The sequence below is a fragment of the Hemicordylus capensis genome, chromosome 2 (assembly GCF_027244095.1).
Source record: "Hemicordylus capensis ecotype Gifberg chromosome 2, rHemCap1.1.pri, whole genome shotgun sequence".
Lineage (NCBI taxonomy): Eukaryota > Metazoa > Chordata > Lepidosauria > Squamata > Cordylidae > Hemicordylus > Hemicordylus capensis.
In genome coordinates, this window is record NC_069658.1 from 172,588,571 (window position 1) to 172,611,420 (window position 22,850).

Below are 22,850 nucleotides of genomic sequence, written 5' to 3' on the forward strand. Positions count from 1 at the left end.
CATATGCTATATTAAAATTTATAAAAGGTTCCCAAGTTAGAGCAAATAATTCATCTGAACTGTTCCTTAGATAAGTTGTAATCTTAGCCACAGAGGCATATTCCCATAACTTTAATAGCCATTCATCCAAGGTCAGGGCAATTTGTAATCTCCAGTTAGTCACATAAAGAATCCTGGCTGCAGTAATCATGTATTAAGAACAACTCTGTATATTTAGTAGGTATGTAAGGTTTAGTCATATTTAAAAGAAAGGATTCAGGTAAGTAAAGAATGTTTATCTTTAAAGTTTCTTGCATCTTGGAGTGAATTTTCTTCCAAAATTGTTGTGCTTTACTGCAAGTCCACCACATATGATAGAATGACCCTGTGTGGGTATTACATTTCCAACAAACTCCAGAGTAATTACTGTCCATCTTTGCAAGCTTCATGGGAGTAATGTACCAAAGGAAATACATTTTGTACCAGTTTTCCCTTAAGGTACTATTTGCTGTAAATTTAATATTGACTTTCCATTGATACTCCCATTGTTACATGTCAATTGTCCTGTTAAAATTTTGCACCCACTTTATCATGCTGTCTTTTACTTGTTCTGTCTCCGAGTCATATTTCAGGAGTAACTTGTAAATCAATCCCAGTAGATGATCTGCATTTTTAGTTATTAGCACTTCAAATTCCATTAGATCTCAAAGTTTACCGCCTTGTCTTTGTATTTCCTTTTGCACTATAGAACTAATTTGTAAGTATAGAACCAAGAAGGTTCCTCAGACCATTCTTGCGTAAGAATCTGAACAGATTTAAGTTTTGTTTTTCCAGTAGTTAAACTTTGCATGTTATATGCCTTCTCTCTCCAAAGATCAAACTTATTAGATTTTTCTTCATCATAAAAAGGTATATTTAAAGTAGATGCCAAAAGAGATAGGTCCAGACATCCTTTTCTTATATTTGTCCCAAACACTTAGCAAGCTGTTTCTAATTGTATGGTATTCATTTCTTTTAATGTTAACATGTCCATAAATACTTATGTAACCCATCTGAAAGATCTGACCCCTCCATATCCTTCATTGAGCCGTATGGTTCTTTAATCCAATCCGAAATCCATGTCAAACAACTGGCATGATGATATAATTTCAAGTTAGGCACTGCCAATCCTCCTCTTTCTTTTGCATCTTGCATTATCCTAAATCTAATTCTTGGTTTTTTAATAAGCCAAAATAAAGGAGTTTATGTCCTTCTGCCATATATTCAACGTGTTATCTTCAATCTTAACCAGGATCATTTGAAATAAAAAGTTTATTCTTGGTAAAATATTCATTTTAACAGATGCTATCTTCCCAACCAAGGAAGATTAAATTTTTTCCACCTGTTTAGGTCAGCTAAAATAGGTTTCCACACTGGTAAGTAATGATTCTTGAACAAGAATATTTCTTATTCCTGGTTAAATTAATCCACAAGTATTTAACCGGTTTTGCTGTTTGAAAGCCAGTCTTTTCTTTCAAAAACAATAATTCTTTAACTGACAGATTCCAAGTAATCACCTGTGTTTTATTTTTATTAATTTTGTATCCTAAAATTCTACTGTATTGCTTTATATGCTCCAGAATTGAATCTAAGGATTCTTTTGGTTGAGTAATTTTGAGAGCCACGTCATCCGTGTACAGTTTTATTTTATGTTCTTGGTTCGCCATCTTGATTCCATAAATCTTTTTCTCCTGTTGAATCTTCTTTGCCAAAGGTTCAAGAGCTAAGATAAACAACAATGGAGAGAGAGGGCATCCTTGTCTAGTACCCTTCTGAATAATACATTTTTTGGATAACGTCCCATTCACTATTATCTTCGCCGATTGCTCCTGATAAATGCTTTGAATCCATGAAAGAAAATTAGTCCCGCAATTCATCCTCTCTAAAACCTTCAACAGAAAAGGCCAATCCAAATTGTCAAAGGCTTTCTCCATATCCAAAAAATTCATTGCTGTTTTACTCTTCTTTCTCGAGATGTCCTCTATTGCATTCAATACAAATCTCAGATTATCTTTCATATACCTCTTTGGTATAAATCCTGTTTGGTCAGAGTGTATTGTATCAGTCAAAAAACCCTTCAGTTTTCCTGCTAAAATCGCCACAAAGAGTTTGTAGTCCATGTTTAAAAGAATTGGTCTATACGATTCTGGGCGGGTTGGATCATTCCCTTCCTTATGGATAAGAGAGAAATGCTTCTTGCCAAGAGGAGGGCAACATATGACAATGTAGTATCTTGTTCATAACCTGGGTCAGTGGGCTAATAAATATTTCTTGAAAGTATTTATAGTAGACAGAGGCAAAACCATCCGGGCCTAGAGAATTATTTTTTAAGCGCCGTATTGCCTGTTTCCTCCTCAGAAATTGGTTTGTTAAGCAATTCTTTCTGTTAGTGAATTCTGAAATTTGTAAATCTTCCACAGACCGTGAGAACTCCTCCGAATCCAACCTTTCTTTTCTATATAATTTTGTATAATATTCTGTAAACTGGTCTATCATCCCATCCGTGTTGGAAACAAACTCTTCTCCATTCCACATAGAAGTAATAACTCTCTTCTCTTGTTCTTTTCTCAGTTGGTACGCCAGTAATTTATCAGGCTTGTTGCCCTTCTCAAAATGTTTGTGTTTTGCAAAGATTACGTTCTTATGTGTCTCTTTTGTGTCTATAAGATCAATTTGTTTACGAAGCTCCTTTATACTTTGCCATATATCCTTTGAGGGATCTTTCTTATGAGTAGTTTCTAAACAATTCAACTCCTTTAGTAAAGACACCTTCTGTTTTTGCAAGTCCTTCTTTCTCCTCGAAGCCATCGAAATGAGCAACCCTCTCATAAAGGCTTTACTGGACTCCCAAACTGAAAATAGTGAGACTTCTGATGTCGTGTTTCTTTGGAAAGAACTCTTTAATTCATCTTGATACTTAACCTTAACTCCTTCTTGCAGTAACAGAAGATTGTTCAGTCTCCACCTTCTCAGCCTACTTCCATTTCTATTCAATCTAATTATTAATGGATTATGATCAGCATACGTAAGTTTACTCCCATTTCCCCCATTTCTTGTTCTGTGTGCCACTCTCATTCCGTAATACATTTCATATACTTAGAAGTGGATTCAGTCTGGTTTAAAGGTTCTGGAGGTTCTTACTTGCCAAAAAGGGGGGGGGGATTCTTCCCCATGGGCCTCATAAGGTCATGTGCTACTGATGAGTAGTTTTTAGATCAATATATGTTTTTCTAGAGCTTGGTTGTGTGGACTTTGACTGTACAGTGCCTGTAAGTCTCAAGCCAGGCAGTTCTAGGGTGCTGAAGCCATGTCTGAGCCTGGTGGCTTCAGTCTTCGGTATCAGTCTTCAACTAATGGCAGCCTAATCTGAAGTATGGTGTACTCCTAAATTGGGTTCAGGGCAATCTCTCTACTGAGGGTAGATCTCTAGAAAATTACAGAGTAATCCATCACACAAGGCTATAGAATCTCCTTCCTTGGAGGAAAAACTGGAGGGGCATCAGGAATCCCACCACAGGGCTATGACCCCATGCTACATTAACTAGAAAAACTGCCCAAAATAATCATCACCAGGCACATAACACTAAAGTATTTGCCTGAACTGGCCCAATCTTGACTACCATTAGCAGCAACTATTATGGTGCCCAGTTTATTCATGAAGAGAGTTCTGTTTCTGTGACTGATCCAAACAGAAGCACAATTCCTGGAGAGCAGCCATGCTCTTGAGTTTTGTGTAAATATTGCTCCTTCAGAGTTCTTCCACAGCAGACTCCAGCCTTGTCTTTGAAAGAGCTGCAAGTTTGGCACAGAACTTAAGGAGACTGTGAAATTTACATGTAACAGTAATAGGCTACCAGCTGTACAGAAACAATGGCTTCTGCAGATCATATAACTAACAATTGAGTTGTTCAGCTGAGCAAACTTGCCTTTCCTTTTCCTCAAGAGAGAATGTTACTATAGACATTGATCCTGTACTATGCCAGTTTCCAAAGCTTCTACAGCAGCTAAAACGTGCTTGGGGAGAAAGGAGCATTGGTTCCACTTACCGTGAAGGCTTCTTCTGGTTGGTTGTTGCCAGGGACACCTCTGGGTTATCCTCTTTCACTAGCTCCAAGGCAGGACAGTTTTGATTGGTTAAAGATTCTTGGCCACACCCCCTTGGTGCTAGGAGGATAAGCCCTCCCAGTTCTTTTGGCCGAGAGAAAATACAGCTCAAGTAATAATTGGTCATAAAACAACAATACAGTCAGAGAAATTACACAACAAAACAGGAACAGGGGAAAAACGACTGGAAGGACCTAACTGGGGAGACAGGCAATCTGTATACCCCAGGATGAGGCCCGAGAGGGAACCCCCAACAGGAGAGGCCAGGAGCGCCAAACTGGGTGGGTCGAGGTGTCCCTGGCAACAACCAACCAGAAGAAGCCTTCACGGTAAGTGGAACCAATGCTCCTTTCTCGGTTGTTTGTTGCCAGGGACACCTCTGGGACATACCACAGCTGGCCAACACACGGGCGGGTGCGCTCTGGCCTACTCCTGGGGAAGGACCCGCTGAAGCACCCTTCTGCCAAATGCTGCCTGAAGGTCGGCGTGGGTCTCAATTTTATAGTGCCTGGTGAATGTGGAAGGCGTGGACCAAGTAGCAGCTCGACAGATGTCCTGTACTGGTGCATTTGTGGAGAACGCTGCTGAGGTAGCCACCGCTCTGGTGGAGTGCGCCGAGACGCCTGAAGGAGGAGAGAGACGCTGTACCTCGTATGCCAGCTTGATGCATGCCCGAATCCAGTGGGCGATCGTAGGAGCTGAAACGGCCGAGCCCATGGATCTGGGATGGAAGGAGACAAACATTTTGTCCGAAGTTCGGAAGGTGGACGTGTGCGTGATGTATTTTTTGAGGCAGCGACAAACGTCTAGATTATGCCACAGCCTTTCCCTCTCATGCTTAGGATGCGGACAGAATGAGGGGAGGAACACGTCCTGGGACTGATGGAAGACCGACGCCACCTTAGGTCTGACAAAGGGGTCCGGAATCAGTCTGACTGCCTCCTTGGAAAAGATGCAGAAGGACTTGTGGATGGAGAGGGCCCTTAGTTCTGAGATATGCCTAGCTGATGTCACTGCTACCAAAAAGGCAAGTTTGAACGAGAGAATCCTGAGGGGAATACTGGCCACAGGCTCAAAGGGAGGTTTCTGTAGCGCCTTTAACACCACGTGGAGATCCCAGGACGGGAAGCGGTGTACTGTCGGAGGGGATAGCAAGGTCGCGCCTCGAAGAAAACGCTTGAGGTGCGGGTAGGTCTTCCAAGAGTCCGACTTTCCCCCCGAAATCAAGCCAACTAAAGAGGCTGCCTGGCGTTTCAGAGTGTTTGGGCGCAGACCCTTTTCCAAACCCTCTTGCAGAAACAGAAGGAGGTGACGTAGATTGGCATTGCCCCTGGGAATGGAGTGGCGGGATGACCAGCGTAGGAATGCCCTCCAAGTGGACTGGTAGATGCGGTTGGTGGAAGGCCTGCAGGACGCCAGCATGGTGGCCACAACTCTGTTAGAATAACCGAACTGCCTCAGAGCTCGCCGCTCAGTTTCCAGGCGGCAAGCCTTAACCACCCTGGATTGGGGTGAAGTACTGGGCCTTGTGAGAGCAGATCGGGACGCATTGGCAGTTCCCACGGCGGTTCCTTGGAGAGGTGTAGTAGCTCTGGAAACCAGGGGCGCCGAGGCCAAAATGGAGCTATCAGGATGGTTTGGGCCCGCAGGAGTCGTATCCTCCTCAGGACTCTGGAGATTAGAGGGGTCGGTGGATAGGCGTACAGCAAACCCCTCGGCCAGTCCGTTGATAGGGCGTCCGTCGCTGTTGCCAACCGACACGGAAAACGGGTCATGAATCGGGGCAACTGGGCATTCAGGGGAGATGCGAAGAGGTCGATTACTGGGGTCCCCATCCTGTCCGTGATTTGTTGAAACGTGGCCGGATGAAGAGACCACTTCCCTGGTTGCACGTCTTCCCTGCTGAGCCAGTCTGCCAGAATGTTGAGATCTCCCTTCACATGATGAGCTGTCAGGGATTCCAGCTCCCAGTCCGCCCAGGAGAGTAGAAGGAGCACTTCCTGGTGAAGGGAGAATGAGCGGGTGCCCCCCTGTCGATTTATGTGGGCCTTTGCGGTGGTGTTGTCGGTTTTTACCAACACATGCCTCTTGCAAATTGTTGAGTGGAAGGTGAGGAGTGCCAGGCGGATGGCCTGGAGTTCCCGCCAGTTGATACTGTGTTTCCTCTCCGTGGCCGTCCAATGGCCCTGGGCTGTCAGGGTGAGGCAGTGGGTGCCCCAACCCCTGTTGCTGGCATCCGTTGTTACTATGACTTTGGGGGAGTCCAGGAACTCCCTCCCCCAGAGGAGGTGTGCTGGGGCCAGCCACCAGTGGAGGGACGACCTGACAGTGGGGGATAGCCTCAGCTTCCGCCGGGCGATGGAACGCTGGTGGGGAAGCAGGAACCACTGAAGTGGCCTGTAGTGGAGCCTGGCCCATGCGACTACGTCTATGGTGGCCACCATTAGACCCAGAATTCGTGCCAGAGACAGGAGGCAAGGAAACGGAGACTGCAGCGCACACTGTATCTCCTCCCTGATCGTCGTGAAGCGGTCCTGAGGAAGGAAGAGGCAATCCTTCTCTGTATCGATGAGTACCCCCAGGTGGCGAAGTTGGTGAGATGGGGCGAGTTGGCTCTTTTCTTTGTTGACAATGAAGCCGTGGCATTCCAGCTCTGAAAGAGTTAATGAGAGGTGTTGGTGGGCTTCTGGGTACGAAGACGAGTGTAGAAACAGATCGTCGAGATACGCCATGAGCCGGACCCCTTGTAGTCGAAGGTGTGCCACCAGAGGAGCCAGGACCTTTGTGAAGACTCTGGGGGCGGACGCAAGGCTGAAAGGAAGGGCTGTGTACTGGTAATGAAGGACCGAATACTTGAAGCGCAGAAGCTGTCTGCTCTCTTGATAGATTGGGATATGGAGGTATGCCTCCTTGAGGTCGACCGACATTAGGAGATCCAGCTGATGCAGGGCCTCCGTAATGGATCGTAGGGTGTCCATGCGAAAACGCTCTCGCCGTACCCACTTGACGACATATTTTAAGTCCAGAACGGCGCGTCGGGATCCGTCCCTTTTGGGGACGGTGAACAAAATAGAATAGACACCTCTCCCCTCCTGTGCAGGGGGGACCAGCTCTATTGCTCCGATGTCCAGAAGGTGGGAGATCGCCTGAGACATCTCTGAGTGCTTGAGAGCAGACCGAGACCTCGGAGTTGGGAGGAACCTCGGGGGGGGGGGGAAGGCGACCAGTTCTATTTTGTACCCCACACGGATGACCTGGAGGACCCAATTGTCGGTTACTGAGGACTCCCAGATGGGGAAGAAGCGGCCCAGGCGCCCCCCCAGGGAGCCCTGTAGGGTGCCATTGGTTTGACTTTTGCTTTGAAGTAGAGGGCTGGGGTTTGAAGAACTGCCTGCCCCTATAAGAGGAGCGTTGGCGCCCCCAGGAGCCTTGCTGGTACCTAGTGTCCCTGTCCCTGCCCCTAAAGGGGCGGAAACCCCGAAAGAACTGAGGAGAAAAGTTCTTTTTGAATGCGCGTTCGGCCTTTCGGCCGGAAGACGGCATGGTTTTGCGTTTATCGTGGGACTCCACGAGGACGTCCTTAAGGGCGGCCTCACCAAACAATTTAGTCGCATCGTAAGGCACATCGGTCAGGTTGCTCTTAGAGGTATTGTCAACTGACCAGTTCTTTAGCCAGAGGTGGCGGCGGCCCAATACAGAGGCGGCGGCAACTCTGGAGGAGAACCTAACTGAATCTAGGGTGGCATCGGCTATAAAAGCCTGAGCCTTCTGTACCTTAACTAGCTGCTGCCTTAGTTTAACTGGATCAGAAGGAGTGTTATTAAGTAGGTCATCCAGCCAAAGAAGAGAAGCTCTTGCTGCCATAGAAGCAGCGGTGGCCGCTCTGGTGGACAATGAGGAATTGTCGTGCGTTCTCTTAAAGGCCAGCTCAGCTTTCTTATCAGCTGGGTCCTTTAGAGTTACCTCACCATCCGGGGGACCAACGAGTTGGAGACCAGCTGGGCGATGGGGGCATCGGCACAAGGAGTCTTGAGCAGGTCAGACGGTTCCTGCTGGTAGGAATAGAAGTGGTTAGTTACTGACATAGGCTTCCTGTTGGCAGCAGGGAGTAGCCATTCCTGCTTTACCACCTCTGTGAATAATCCAGGGAAAGGTAGCAGAATGTCTCTAGGCTTTGCCCTGGGAAAGACCACTTCTCCCTTCTCAGACATGGAGGCCTCGGGAGGAGCGCCCTGATGGAGCCCTATGGTTTTTAAAATACGAGTCATTAGTGGATTATAGTCCTCTGCCACAAATAGTCTCTGAGAGACCGAAGTAGCCTCAATGTCCTCCCCACCGGACCATTCCCCTTTCTCCCTGTCTGTGGGGTCGGGGTCCTGTGGTAGCCCTCCCGGATTAGAGGGGCTATTTCCTGCATCAGAGTCAGACACGTCAGGTAGGTTTGGCTTAACTGGCCTAGGATTGAACGGGGTGGGATCCCCCGAGTTATGCTCAGAGGCCTCTGAGGAATGTGGTGAGGAAGGCGTGTGTTTCGTCTTTTGTGCCCTTTTAGGCTTGAGGTGCTTCTTTTTGGCCTTTGCCTTTTTAGGCGTGGGGCTATCATCTGATGAGGAGGGCGTCTCGGAGGAGGAGGAGACCTGCTTCCTCTTTTTGTATTTTTTCTTTGGTTTGGTAGGCTTTAACTGGTAAACTGTTTCTATAATTGCATTCTTGAACCAGGCTTGCCATTCGGGGGGCACTGATTTTGGGATGGTTATTTGAGTTTTGGGGGCTAATGGTACAGCAGTGCCTGATGAACCAGGGAGCCCCAAATTAACATGAACAGAGTCTGAAGGCTCTCCAGGTGCCTCACGAACAGGAGAATTTACACACAAGGCCTCTGCCGCGTGCTGATTAGAGATTTCCAAAATGGCCACCGCCCCCTCTTTTCGCGCCATTTTTACCTTCTCTGCAGCCCGTTCTCGATCGTGCCTTAAGCCTATCTCCCGTATTTCCAGTGAGGAGGGAGGGGGGTTTGGGCAAGGCAATCTGAAAATCTGCTGGCAGTCTGTTGAAGAGAGTGCCTGATTCGCCCGCCTGGCCGCCGAAGCACATGTCTCGCAGCCCGAGGGCGGGAGGACAGTGTGGGGCCGATCAGCGAGCGGCGCGGGCGGCTCTGAGGTGGCCGTCGCAGGTAGCGCAGCCGTGCTGGAGGCCGTAGGAGCGATAGAGAGGAGGGTTGCTGCCGCCTAGATCGCTGGCTGAGCGGGGAGACAAACGCTGCAGGAGAGCGCCGCCGCTGAGGCTACCGGCAGGGGAGGCGAGAGTTTTATGGGCGGCAGATAACCAGCTTTCCGAACGGGCGCTCTAGCTCCCTCTGGGCACACAAATTCTGGTGGCCTTGAGGTGCCTGGGCCAAAGGGCTGTTGGCGGGGTCCACGAGGCACTAGAACTATCCTGCCCCTTCGCTCACACTCCATACAAGGGGGGGGGGAACGGGAAGGGAACAAATGATAACAGCCTTTTTTTTTTTTGGTTAGGGAACACGAGGAAGAGGTTGGAGGTGGAAACGGGAGACACGAGAGAGAAAAAACTCACGAAAAGGACCGACAGGAAGGAAAAAACGCGGAGCTGAAGGAAGGTCTGCCTGGAGCTGAGCGAGGACAGAAAGAACTGGGAGGGCTTATCCTCCTAGCACCAAGGGGGTGTGGCCAAGAATCTTTAACCAATCAAAACTGTCCTGCCTTGGAGCTACCAGAGGTGTCCCTGGCAACAAACAACCGAGAAGAAGCCATTTTACATGTTTGTAGAGGATCTCTAAGCTGAGGCACAATCCCAAAATAATTTCACTGCAGTCACCCCAGTTTTAGCATCTACAAGCAAAGCCATGCCTAAGAGACTTCTGGAAAGGTCATTAGGTCTGAGTGACAGCAAGTAAGTTATGCCATCAGCACCAGGCACAACAAGCATTTGTGGGAAATAAGATGAGAGACACCCTCTGTGGGAGAGCGAAGGTTTTTACCCCACCTCCAGATTCTTGGTGTAACCAAACTCACCATATCCGAGCACCAGGATTACCAGCACAATCATCACCCAGACCATGATCCCTGCCAGGAACCGGAGCAGAACAATAAAGATGAGACTGACCACCATAGCAATCACCAGACCTCTGCAGATAGAAGACAAGAGGGGAGTTCTCAAGTAGCTCTTGCACTGTCAAACAAACACCACAAGCAGGGCCAATGGGGATGGGGGGAGAGAAGCCAGTACAAATTTCCTAAGGACTGATCCCCTTGGTTCTGGCAGATGACCTCCTGTCTAGCTGGAGATCTCAAACTGAAAGAAAATTACATTGATATGGATTTCCCCCAAAATTAATACCGGGGGGGGGGGTGTTGAGTGAGCCAAATCAAGCAGAGGATTTTAGGTATTGCACAGCAAGAAGAACTATGCGTTTCCATCTGCAGTTTTGGAGAGTGTTTTAAAAGGCCCCTTATGCAGTGCATTTATGCCCATGTGGCAATGGAATGGTTGAGTCAATCTCCCATGTTCTATAATATTGTAAATTTTATAAATATTTTTGAATTTCACTTATTGCTCTACATTTATGTGACTTTCCAGGCCATTCAGATGATTTCTATATATATTTTTATTTGCTCTCAGACCAGGTTTCTGATGTTACACATTGTGTGGCAAAGTTCTGTGCGGTAGCTAATAGAATTAGACAGATGATGGTATCTACTGTAGGTAAGACATCAGGCAACCAAGCTGAAATTTATGCCTATTCTGTATTATGCTGTTGTTTTGTTTGTTTCTATTTTGCTGCTCAGAGACCGAATAAAGATGATGTAGTCTGGTGGTAGGAGAGGATGTGCCCTAGAAACACAAGCCATAAAGAGGAGGAAATTGCCACTCCGTGTTGTGCGGTCAATAGGATTTCCATGCATATCCTGTTGGCTGTATTGAAAGTGAGTGAGTGAGTGAGTGAGTGAGAGAGAGTTCATTGTTATTTAACTACCTTGTGCAAGACACCCAGCCTCTGGCTGAACTGCTGTGTTACCATGGGATGTTCGCAAACATTTTAACTGCTCAGAGTGAACATAACAGAATGTGGACCAACAGTGCAGGTTCAATGAAGGAACTAAAAGTTTCGTTTGGATTGGGAAAACATCTTCACACTGAGCTGAGGGACAAGAGGAGCTATGAACTGCTAGCAAGAAGAGTGGATAGTCAAGGAAGCTGTGGAAACTCCAGAACTTTATGTGGATTAGGAAGTCAAGAAAGTAGCAAGGACAAGGGTCAGGGGAGCAGAAAATGACCTGTAAGCTTCAAGACATCCCAAAAGGAAGAATGGGACAAAACTGTAACAAATAAATGATGCTTTTTAAAAGAGGGAGGCTAGGATTGAATATGATAATGATTTAAACATTAGAAAAAACTTATTTGCAGGCATCTAATTTAGTGCTACTGAGCTCAAACAATGGACTATTAATAACTGTTTCGGCCCAGCTGTTGAGCACACAGGACAGGGCCTTAGAATACAAGAAAAGCTGTGTGGATCAAGCCAATCTAGTCCAGCATCCTGTTTCATACAGTGGTCCACCAGATGCCTCTGGGAAACCCACAGAAAAAGCTGAGGGCATGCCCTCTCTCCTACTGCTACTCCCCTGCAACTGGTATTTAGAGGTATCTTGCCTCTGAGAATAGATGTGGACTATAGCCCTCCGACTAGTAGCCATTGATAGATGTTTCCTCCATGAATTTATTTAAACCCCTCTTAAAGCCATCCAGGCTGTTGGTTATCAACACATCTTATGGCAGATAATTCCATAGGTTGATTATATGTTGTGTGAAAAAGTATTTCCTTTTATCAGTCCTAAATTTCTGGCAATCAGCTTCAAGGGATAACCCCTGGTTCCAGTGTTATGTGAGAGGGAGAAAAAATTATCTCTCTAAACACCATAAATTATTTTATAGACCTCTATCATGTCTTCCCCCTCAGTCGTCTTTTTTCTAAACTAAAAAGCCCCAGGGGTTGTAGCCTTGCCTCATAAGGAAGGTGCTCTAGGCCCCTGATCATCTTGGTTGCCTTCTTCTGCAACCAAATTCTACAATGTCTTTTTTCCACGTTTCCAGTTCTACAATGTCCTTCTTAAGATATGGTGAGCAGAACTGCATGCAGTACTCCAAATGTGGCTGCACCATGGTTTTGTATAAGGGCATTATAATAGCAGTTTTATTTTCAAACACTTTCCATGGAACTGGCCTTTTTCACAGCTGCTGCAGATTGAGTCAGCTCTTTCAATGAGCTGTCCAACATGACCCCAAGATCCCTCTCCTGGTCTGTCACTGACAGCTCAGATCCCATCAGTGTACTGTATATGTGAAGTTGGGGGTTTTTTTGCCCCAATATGCATCACTTTACACTTGTTAATATTGAACCACATTTGCTATCTTGTTGCCCACTCCCCCAGTTTGGAGAGAACCTTTTGGAGCTCCTCGCAATCTCTCTGAAATTTCACAACCCTAAATATTTTTGTATCATCTTCAAATTTGGCCACCTCACTGCTTACCCCCAACTTCTAGATCATTTATGAACAAGTTAAAGAGCACTGGTCCCAGTACAGATTCCTGGGGAGCCCCACTTCTTACTTCCCTCCATTTAGGGAACTATCCATTTATTCCTACCCTCTGTTTCCTCTCCTTCAACCAGTTACCAATCCACACATGAACCTGTCCCATGACTGTTAAATTATCTCAGGAGTCTTTGATGAGGAACCTTGTAAAAAGCTTTTTGAAATTCCAGGTATATTCTGTCAACTGGATCACCTTTTTCCACACACCTGTTGATGCTCTCAAAGAACTCTGAAATGTTAGTGAGGCAAGATTTCCCTTTGCAGAAGCCATGCTGGTTCTTCCTCAGCAGGGCCTGTTCTTCTATATGTTTAACAATTTTATCCTTGATAATACTTTCCATCAATCTGCCCACAACAGACATTAAGCTAACCAGCTTGCAATTTCCCAGATCCCCCTGCATCCCTTTTTGAAAATCGGTGTTACATTGACCACTTTCCAGTCCTCCAGTATAGAGCCTGATGGTAGGGATAAGTTATATATTTTTGCAAGGAGGTCAGCAGTCTCACATTTGAGTTCTTTATGGATTCTTGGGTGCCAGCCCTAGCAATTCATTAATTGTTCCAGACAGTTTAGAACATCGTCCCTCATCACCTGATTGAGTTCTTTAGCCTCTGTCCCTGAGAAGCTCAGTTCAAGCACAGGTATTTTCTCAGTATCCTCTGCCATAAAGACAGATGCTAAGAACTCGTATAGCTTCTCTGCAATTTCCATATCCTCCTTAAAAATCCCTTTAACTCCCTCATCATCTAACAGTCCATCCGCCTCCCTGGCAGGCTTCCTGTTTCTGATATATTTAAAGAAGTTTTTTTTGTTATTCCCCTTGATACGTTTAGCTAAATGTTCTTCAAACTCTCTTTTCGCCTCCCTTATTGTCTCCTTGCATTTCTTTTGCCAGTTTGTGTTCCTCTCTGTTCTCTTCATTTGGGCAGGCCTTCCAATTTCTGAAGGAAGTCTTCTTCCCTTTTATAACTCCCTTGACTTTGTTAGCCATGCTGGCCTCTTCCCAGATTTGGTGGTACCTTTCCACCTTTTTGGTATACATTCTAAATGGGTTTCTATTATTGTGGTTTTAAATAAACTCCATGCATTCTGGAGCAAAGTGACTCTCCTGATTTTCCCTTTCAGTTTTCTTTTCACCAAACTCTTCATTTTAGTGAAGTTTCCTCTTCTATAATTCAAAGTGTCTGTGACTTCCTTGCTGATTCTCTCCTCGCATGTATGCTGAATTTGGTCACGCTATGGTCACTGTTCCCCACACTGGTTCCACCATACTGACATCTTGTACCAGGTCCTGTACACCACCCAAGATTAAGTCTCTGGTTGGTTCCATGGTTCTAGGGCACAGTCATTCAGCATGTCTGGGAATGTAACCTTTTTGTCATTACCTGACTGTGAATTTACCCAGTCTATGTGTGGGTAAATGAAGTCTCCTATTTTTACAGCTCTGTCTCTCTTTGATGCCTCCGATTTTCTTCTGCAACTCCTAGTCACTGTCCATGTTTTGATCAGGAGGGTGATAACACATCCCTAGTAGCACAATTCCTTTCAGGCCTTGTATAAAACACACAAAGTTTATGTGGAGGACTCCGGTCTTCCTAGGTTTTCTAGCTTGAGAGATTCTATCCCTTCTTTAATGTACAGTGGTACTCCACCCCCAATTTGCCCCACCCTGTCCTTTCTATAGAGTTTAAATCCAGGAAAAACCATGTCCCACTGGTTCTCACTGTTCCACCATGTTTCCATTGTGCCCACTATATCTATGTTTTAATTAGTAACTAAGCACTCCAGATCCCCCATCTTGGGTTGGAGGCTTCTGGCATTGGCATATAAGAATCTATATGCTGAATCTTTATTTTGGCCATTTAAGAACATAAGAACAGCCCAGCTGGATCAGGCACAAGGCCCATCTAGTCCAGCATCCTGTTTCACACAGTGGCCAACCAGATGCCTCTGGGGAGCCCACAGGCAAGAGGTAAGTGCATGATGCCCTTTCTCCTGCTGTTGCTCCCCTGCAACTGGTATTGAGAGGCATCATGCCTCTGAGGCTGGAGATGGTCCACAGCCACCAGACTAGTAGCCATTGATAGACCTGTCCATCATAAATCTGTCTAAGCTCCTTTTAAAGCCATCACAACATCCCATGGCAAAGAATTCCACAGATTAATTCTGTGCTGTGTGAAAAAGTACTTCCTCCTGTCGGTCCTAAATTCCCCAACCTTCAGTTTCATGGGGTGACCCCTGGTTGTAGTGTTGTGAGAGGGGAATAAATTTTTCTCTCTGTCCACCCTCTCCACTCCATGCAAAATGTTATACACCTCGATCATGTCTCCCTTTAGTTGCCTCTTTTCCAAGGTAAAGAGCCCCAGGTGTTGTAGTCTTGCCTCATAAGGAAGGTGCTCTAGGCGCCTGATCATTTTGGTTGCCCTCTTCTGCACCTTTTCCAGTTCTACAATATCCTTCTTAAGATATGGTGACCAAAGCTGTACCAAGTACTCCAGATGTAGCCGCACCGTAGATTTGTATAAGGGCATTATAATATTAGCATTTTTATTTTCAATCCCCTTCCTAATTATTCCTAGCATGGAATCATTTGATCAACTAGCTGTCTGCTTTCTAACTGGTTCTACTCTGTCCCCTTCTGGTTTATCTGAATCATTTACACCCTTGCACCTTAAGGGACAGCATTTGCAGAACCAAATACTGTCCAGCTCCTGTCAGCTATCCCCCAGGCGTCATTTCAAATACCTTCTCAGTCATTGCCCCCAGGCTTTGGAATGCTCTCCCAGCTGGCATCCTCTCCTCAGCCTCCACAGTTTTTAGAAAACAAGTAAATATGAGAGTATAGTTTTTACTGCTGCTGCTTTGAGTGCTACTGTTTTATATAGGTTTTATATTTTATATCTGTACTTTTTGTATTTTAATTGTGCATTTTTAAAGTTATATTGTAAACTGCTTTGGGATTTTTTAATGAGTAGCAGTATAAAATAAATCAGTAAAATTGAGAAAGGTGCCAGAATTACCTTAGAGCCTCTTATGATGTTACTTTTCACCACTTGCATGGTGTGTAGTTAAGTGGTGATGGTAGGGAAGTATAGCATAGTAGTATGGTGGAAGACATATGTCTCCGTAACACTGAAATTGTCAGAGGGATGTGTGGAATTGCAAAACATCGAAGATAGTCTACTACAAGCCTTAAGATGATCCTGAGCCCTTGGAGAGGAGAGTTGGTCTTCTGGTAGCAAGCATGACTTGTCCCCATAGCTAAGCAGGGTCTGCCCTGGTTGCATCTGAGTGGGAGACTTGATGTGTGAACACTGCAAGATATTACCCTCAGGGGATGAAGCCGCTCTGGGAAGAGCAGAAGGTTTCAAGCTCCCTCCCTGAATGCTTGCAGGCAGAAGTTCCCAAGTTCCCTCCCTGGCTTCTCCAAGATAGGGCTGAGAGAGATTCCTGCCTGCAACCTAGGAGAAGCTGCTGCCAGTCTGTGAAGACAATACTGAGCTAGATAGACCAATGGTCTGACTCAGTATATGGCAGTTTCCTATGTTCCTATGACAGAGTTAGCACTATTCTTTCATACATAATACGTGTGTGTGCGCGCACACACACGCACACGGAGTGTCAGTCCATTTGGTCCATCTAGCTCAGTATTGTCTACACAGACTGGCAGCGGCTTATCCAAGACTGTAGGCAGGAGTCTTTCTCAGCCCTGTCTTGGAGATGCCAGGGAGGGAACTTGGAAACTTCTGCCTGCAAGCATTCAGGTGCTCTTCAGCGTTCTCTCTCAAGGCAGTGTGCACGCACATGCATTCAGAGTGGGGCCTTCCTGAGTCAACCTGAATGTGATCTAAAATTAACAGAGCAGACTTTTAAAAAACCTGTGAGCACACACACACACGCATGCCTTAGGGGGAACACTAGTGCGCTTCTCAAAACAGCCCCATCCTCTGAGGTGAATATCTTACAGTGCTCACATGTCTCCCATTCAAATGCAAACCAGGACACACCTGCTTAGCAAAGAGGACAATTCACGCTTGCTACAAGACCAGCTGTGTGTGTGTGTGTGTGTGCGCATGCACATTTTCAAATGCTCAAAGTGCTTCACATTCATTGGGCTGGATCTGTACTCATGTAATGTGTACACATGTGAGACTGTTGATCATCAAGGAACTGGGTGAATACTAGCACATTCCACACGCGTGCATCGAAGGAGCAACTTTTTCCCCCTACCACACTCTCAATCCTTAGCTTTTCTCTGTCTTTGATTTAGGAAAGTTCAAGCACTGCTCTCATTCCACACATTAATCAAGCTATTTAGTTCTTTGCTCACATGATTATCCAGTACCAGGAAACGGTATAATCTTCAAAGATCTTCATAGCAACTTGTCGTGCCTCAAGGACCACATTTGCTTTTCTGGAGTTAAAAAGAGCAAAAAATAAGAAGTGAGGGATGAGTTAATAAATAATTGCCATTCAACTTGAGACTCTCAGAGACTTGTTTGGATACACTAGTTTACATGGGACCCCTTCTCCAGTCCAGATTGTGAACACCTTGATTGAAGCTGTGTACACCTTTGCCCACTAGATGCTGCTACATAGATTTCTTGGAGAAGGCTTATTTCTTCATAGGCATGTGGCTTGCCTATTCCATTGCCATCACACCCACTTCCAAGTTTTGTGTTATCCAGCTCCTTTCTGACTGTAATAATTGCCTAGAGCTTTTTCTAACATACATTCTAACATACATAATGATTTATGCAGTACTTTGCTTATTTTATGCTGGCCCAACTCTGGACCTGGGATGAGAACAAGAGCACCCTTATTATATCTTAGTTATTCTTGGGGAGGTTCAAAATTTTGTAGCTCTGCCCATGGGCTCATCCCTAGTCTGTTATCTATTCTTCCCTAGGAGCATAAATCTTGATGTCTAAAGAATCTCTGTTTTTATTGTTTTAAGGCTATGTTTCTATTCCTCATGGTGATGAAGAGATGCCTGAAGACATGTAGGCCATTGCAGAGAGCTCTAGAACATGACAATGGGGTTTCTGTACATTGGACAGCTTCTCTCTCTCTCCCTGCCCCCCTTTCTCACCCCCATGCCCACCCACACTTATCTTCTTTCGCCCTCTCCATCTCTCTCCTCTTGCCCCCATACAATTCCTGTCACAAGATTTCAAAAAAGTCATATCAGAGATTCAGAATTAATCAGATAAACTTTATGCAGATTGGCATAAAATATCACTGGCCGAATCCAAGCAAACCAGGCCTGTCATGCTTGCGGCTCCCACATAATCATCAGAACACTCTCACAACCCTAAACACCTCTCAAGCAGGGCAGATATAGAGAAAAATGTTATGTTCCCCATAGCGTATCAGTGCTAAAAGTGACTTATGAGTGAAATTCCCAGAGCACAAATTACCCAATTGGTAGAGAAGGGACAGGGCTTCTTGGAATCCTACTAGCTCCAATAACCTACTCAGGTGGACCATCCTAATAGGCTCCTCAGACATTCAGAGGTGGGATGTGTTTTTAAGTCCAACCTTAATGAGATGGTGTTCTGTCCATAGTGATGAAATCACAGTAATCCCCACCCACAGAACACCACCCTGATCAGAGTAAAAGACCAGATTGAACATGTTACCAGCAATGTGTGTCCATCCCAAGACTGCTTGGGATAGGCCCATAGTTGTCATGAATTTGTGAGACACCAGAGACAAACTGATCCCAAAGTGAACAATCAAGTCCCCCACCACCATAAGCCTGGAAGACTCCAATGCCAATTTTGCAACCAAGTATGTCAGCAAAGTTAGGAACTCTGTCAGGCAGCAGGGTGATTGGTACAGCAACAGAAGTCCCAATCTATCACTGGTCCCCAAACCTAAGTACACACACTTGATATATAATAGTCATATTTTTCAACAAGGATCTTGGTAAGGGAGATGCTATTCTTACAAACCACAGACATTCCACACCCCCACCCACATCTTCTCAACTGCTCCTCAACAGAGTATCCTGCAGGAAGAAATTGGGATCAACCCAGGCCACCAGCCTCCCCCAACCAAGTCTCTGTAATACACACCAGATCGGCTCCTTCATCCATAATTAAATCATTAATGACTTCTGATTTATTTTGGACTGAACTGGTATTACAAAGGAGTTCTCTATACATACTAAGATCCCATCCCCCTGCCCCTTCCACATGCACTCAGACTCACTTGGCCCCTTCCACAAGATCAGTCACATTCCTTTTCTCCTGTCCACGTCCATCATTAAAAGTTGTTGCATTTCCAACCAAGATGATCCCTTTCTTAGTGGTGATTGCAGGCAAACATCTGCGAGCCACTGAGGGGCACAACACAAAAGAGAGATCCAAGCATCAGGGAAGACAGCCTCCAACTCCCACTTTTAAACAAGAAGACTGGTGACTGGCACAAATATTTTTTTTAAAAAAACCCAACAGAAAACAAGATAGCCAGGCCAGCTTTTCCCCCCTTGATGAATTGGCAACATCCATGACAGCCACTGGTATCACTTCCGAGGATAACAAACCTCAAGGCAAGATATCCAAAGTTTTGTACGAGCCCAGAATAGGTGTGGTTGTTCTTTGGAACATTTATTTATTTATTTAGATTTGTGCACCACCCCAAACATCTGTCTGAGTGGTTTATAGCAACATAAAACAAATTAAAGCATAAATTAAAACAATTTAAAACCACAATTCCAGTTTAAAAGCTTGGGTTAATAAATGTGTCTTAGTCGTCACAGATGTGGAGGCTCTGATTTAAGCTCAGAACACATTCCAAAGACTTGGGGCATCAACAGAGAGAATGTTCGTCCCTGTGTAGCCAGCAGACAAGCTGGTGGCAACTGCAGATGAACTTCTCCGGATGATCTCAATGGGCAATGGGGCTCATAGTGAAGACAGCATTCTCTTAAATACCCTGGGCCTATGCTGTTTAGCGCTTTATAGGATATAACCAGCACTTTGTATTTTGCCCTGAAACTTACTGGTAGCCAGTGTAATTCTTTTCACATAGGAGTAATATGGTCTCTTCGAGATGACCTGAAGACCAACCTGGCTGCCGCATTCTGTGACAACTGCAGTTTTCCGGACTATGCCCCACATAGAGTGCATTGCAGTAGTCAAGCATGGAGATTAATAGCACATGTTCAAGAAATGGAGGGAGCTGACGTATCAGCCAAAGTGGATAGAAAGCATCTCTGGCCACTGCTGCTCATTACATTCTGAGAGTCTATATTCCTGCATTCCTATGGTCTGTGGGAGTCCAGATAAACTGATCTACCAGTCACAGATACAATTAGATTCCAGAATGTTGAGGAGAATAAATCCACCAATCTTGATCACTGCCATTGGCCTAGCTGAATTGTGGAATAGAAGATTGGCCTTGGTGGGTAATGTAAGTAAGATCCATCTGTGTGGCTGAAGACTCGGCAGGAGAAGATGGGCCCTTTGGGGTTTGAATGATGTTACCTACCCCAAGCCTTTAAGAGATGGGCAATTAAAACATTTAGTTAAAATTAAGGATAAGTGACTATGACCAAGCAACCTAGAGAAGCTATAGAATCATGATTTGGGGGTGTTTAGTTTTTTTCCTAGAAAAGACTGGACAGGAATGTCCTTGGAAGGGAGTAACTTGCTTCAGGAAAAAGATTAAATGACAGTCTGCTCAGGGCTTTTGACAAGAATACATCTCTCAGGTGGTCAAGTGAAAAATATTCCTTGAAAAAGATATTATCAAGACTTGTTGGAATATATATATTTTTCCAGCAGCTTCTCTTGTACTGTTTTTAAAGATTAAATGACCCATTGGGTCTATCCTGTAAGCAGTAAGCAAAACTGCCATCAAATCCAGCAAAAGAAGTCTGCAGAACCAACAGAAAAAGAGAGAGAGAGAGAGAGAGAGAGAGAGGGGGGGGGGGCTTTTCCTGGCTGCCAGTCACAGCTGCTGCTCAAGTTGCATTAGTAGTTTAAGACTAGACCGGTTTGAGGCAAGAATCAAATCCCTGGGCCTTCCCCAACCAGACTTACAGGGCTTGCTTGGAGTGAGCATGGCTGGGCAGTCTCCATCTTTCAAAACTTCAGGTGCGCTCTGGAGCAGAGAGAGATGCTGAGGTTAATTCCTACCCAGGGAAGAGGGTTCTCCAGCTACCTTCCCAGGCAAAGACACAAGCTGAAAGAACCCAGCTTCACAAATTGACTAGTTTCTAGCTATTACCCATTCATAAAGCCCACTTACCTTTCGCAGATTATTAAATTCCGGGACACAAAACTGTTTGTAGTATAAAAGTTCCTTGGTGGCTGTGGGGTCACTTGTATAGGCCTGCAGATAAGTGAGGTACTGATCTGGGCATTTCTCCACACATATCTGAAAGAGTCCCAAGAGGCACAAGAACTGTTTATGCCAGTGTTCTTCACTGTGAGGCCTAGAAACCAGTGGTAGCTTCCATCAACCCAAGTGTGGCTCCCTGGCAAATTGTTTATTAGGCTTGTGTGAAGCTTTGGCCAAAGTCAAATACTCCATATAGCCCACTGATGCCATGTGAGGGCGACCACTCCCATCACTTAGTACTCACTTTGCCTAGCATCAAAAGGGCTCCTTTAAAGAAACTGAACCCTGTCAAGTCACGGTGCTATCTTGGAAGGTGCACATGGAGTACTGGATAGTGTAGTCCTTCCCCGAACCTTCCCTATAGACCTCTATGAGGAAAATGCTGGGAAGGACTATACTTCCCAGGGCTCTATGCGCACCTTTCAAGATGGTGTGGGAACTCAAAAGGGCTCAGTTTCCATCCAAGGGTCCCCGCTAGCATTGGGGAAAGTGCAACACTGTGCAAAGGTCAGCACAGTAGGAAATGGTTCTCATACTGAATTTTTTTTGCTGAAGTAGACGCCACTTGAAAAATTGTGAATATCACTCATCTATTCAGTAAGCATCAGAGCAGAGGTGAATTCTCAGCAAGGATGGATCATGTGAATACTTCTGGATGTGGCTTTCTTTCTGGGTTTTGGAATATGCTCCCTGATGAAATAAGAGCATCTCCTTCTCTGTTTGTTTTCAGGAAGACCCTCAAGACTCTCCTGTTCTCACAAGCTTTTAATTAGAATTTTAATAATTTGTTTTATATTATTTTTATTGCATTTTATGTATTTTAATCTGTTATTTTTAATATTAAAATTTGTACACTGCCTAGAGATGTACATATCAGGTGGTATAAAAATACGACAAACAAACAGTGTTCACATAGGCCTTATTTTACACCTGTGACAACAACTTGCTAACTACAGTTTTCATAGTGACTAATTGAGCAGTTCTATTGCAATACCCTCATTTCCTTTGGTTTGTCTCCCATGGGCACTTGTCTTGGCCATCCCATATTTTCTTTCATTGTTTTCATCTACATTGGGTCCCAAACTGGGAAGTTTACTTCATGAAAACACCAAATGCAATAGATTATTTAAGGAACAGTTATAATTAGTAAACAGAAGCTATCTGAATGACTTTGACAGAACTGCTATCAGCTTCCAATTAAAACAGAAAGAAAGCCCGACCTGAGTTAAAATGTAAAGTAAAGTTGTGCTGTCGAGTCAGTGTCGACTCTTGGCGACCACAGAGCCATATGGTTTTAACAATTATTCTGGATTGAGGCCCATGTCTGATTTTTGGTACTCTATACCCAGACATAGAACAGCTTGGGGCAACCATCTCTATATAACAGTTTAGTACTATGTGGCCAGTGATACCTTAAAGCTTCGTTGGCCAAGAATCAGAAAACCCCGAGAAATGAGCAACGATACTTAAGTAAATTATGTAGCTTAGGTTTTTTTTAAAAGAAAAGAAATATGGAACCAAAATAAGCACAAGCAATTCAAGCTAACTTTGGCCCAACATGTTATGTGCAAGCTAGTGTTCTTAAAAATGTACACTGCAAAGTTATCAGATATTATTTTCAACATCCCACCAGAAAGGAGTTGCCGTTCAAAGTTGCATCATGAATATAGATTTCCAGAGTCATCCCCAGTGAGTGACTCACCATGGACAAGGGAAGAGATAAAGGCATCCACCAGCAAAACAGAGTACACAATCACATC

General features: G+C 44.9%; 2 protein-coding genes and 1 long non-coding RNA gene across 5 annotated transcripts in view; 1 reads left to right on the top strand and 2 right to left on the bottom strand.

The window, feature by feature from the left end:
* Positions 1 to 22,850, bottom strand: part of SLC44A2 (solute carrier family 44 member 2) — a 98,256-nt gene that overhangs the window by 30,828 nt on the left and 44,578 nt on the right. For all 3 annotated transcript variants that reach the window (XM_053297530.1, XM_053297529.1, XM_053297531.1), the window contains exons 6-10: positions 20,998 to 21,126; positions 20,790 to 20,850; positions 18,955 to 19,081; positions 17,069 to 17,152; positions 10,158 to 10,270 (exon numbers count right to left, since the gene is read on the bottom strand). In XM_053297530.1, the coding sequence (XP_053153505.1) occupies positions 10,158 to 10,270; positions 17,069 to 17,152; positions 18,955 to 19,081; positions 20,790 to 20,850; positions 20,998 to 21,126 (514 nt within the window). The remainder of the gene's footprint in view (positions 1 to 10,157; positions 10,271 to 17,068; positions 17,153 to 18,954; positions 19,082 to 20,789; positions 20,851 to 20,997; positions 21,127 to 22,850) is intronic.
* Positions 4,072 to 9,766, bottom strand: LOC128345502 (uncharacterized). The gene is made up of 3 exons (XM_053297528.1): positions 9,700 to 9,766; positions 8,091 to 8,171; positions 4,072 to 6,775 (listed from the first exon to the last, which is right to left on the bottom strand). Exon 3 carries the CDS (start codon positions 6,766 to 6,768, stop codon positions 4,549 to 4,551), a length of 2,220 nt encoding a protein of 739 aa, XP_053153503.1. The 5' UTR covers positions 6,769 to 6,775; positions 8,091 to 8,171; positions 9,700 to 9,766; the 3' UTR covers positions 4,072 to 4,548.
* LOC128345505 (uncharacterized) lies at positions 9,646 to 11,497 on the top strand. Its single transcript, XR_008316499.1, has 2 exons — positions 9,646 to 10,035; positions 10,932 to 11,497. It is a non-coding gene; the product is annotated as an uncharacterized LOC128345505 (long non-coding RNA).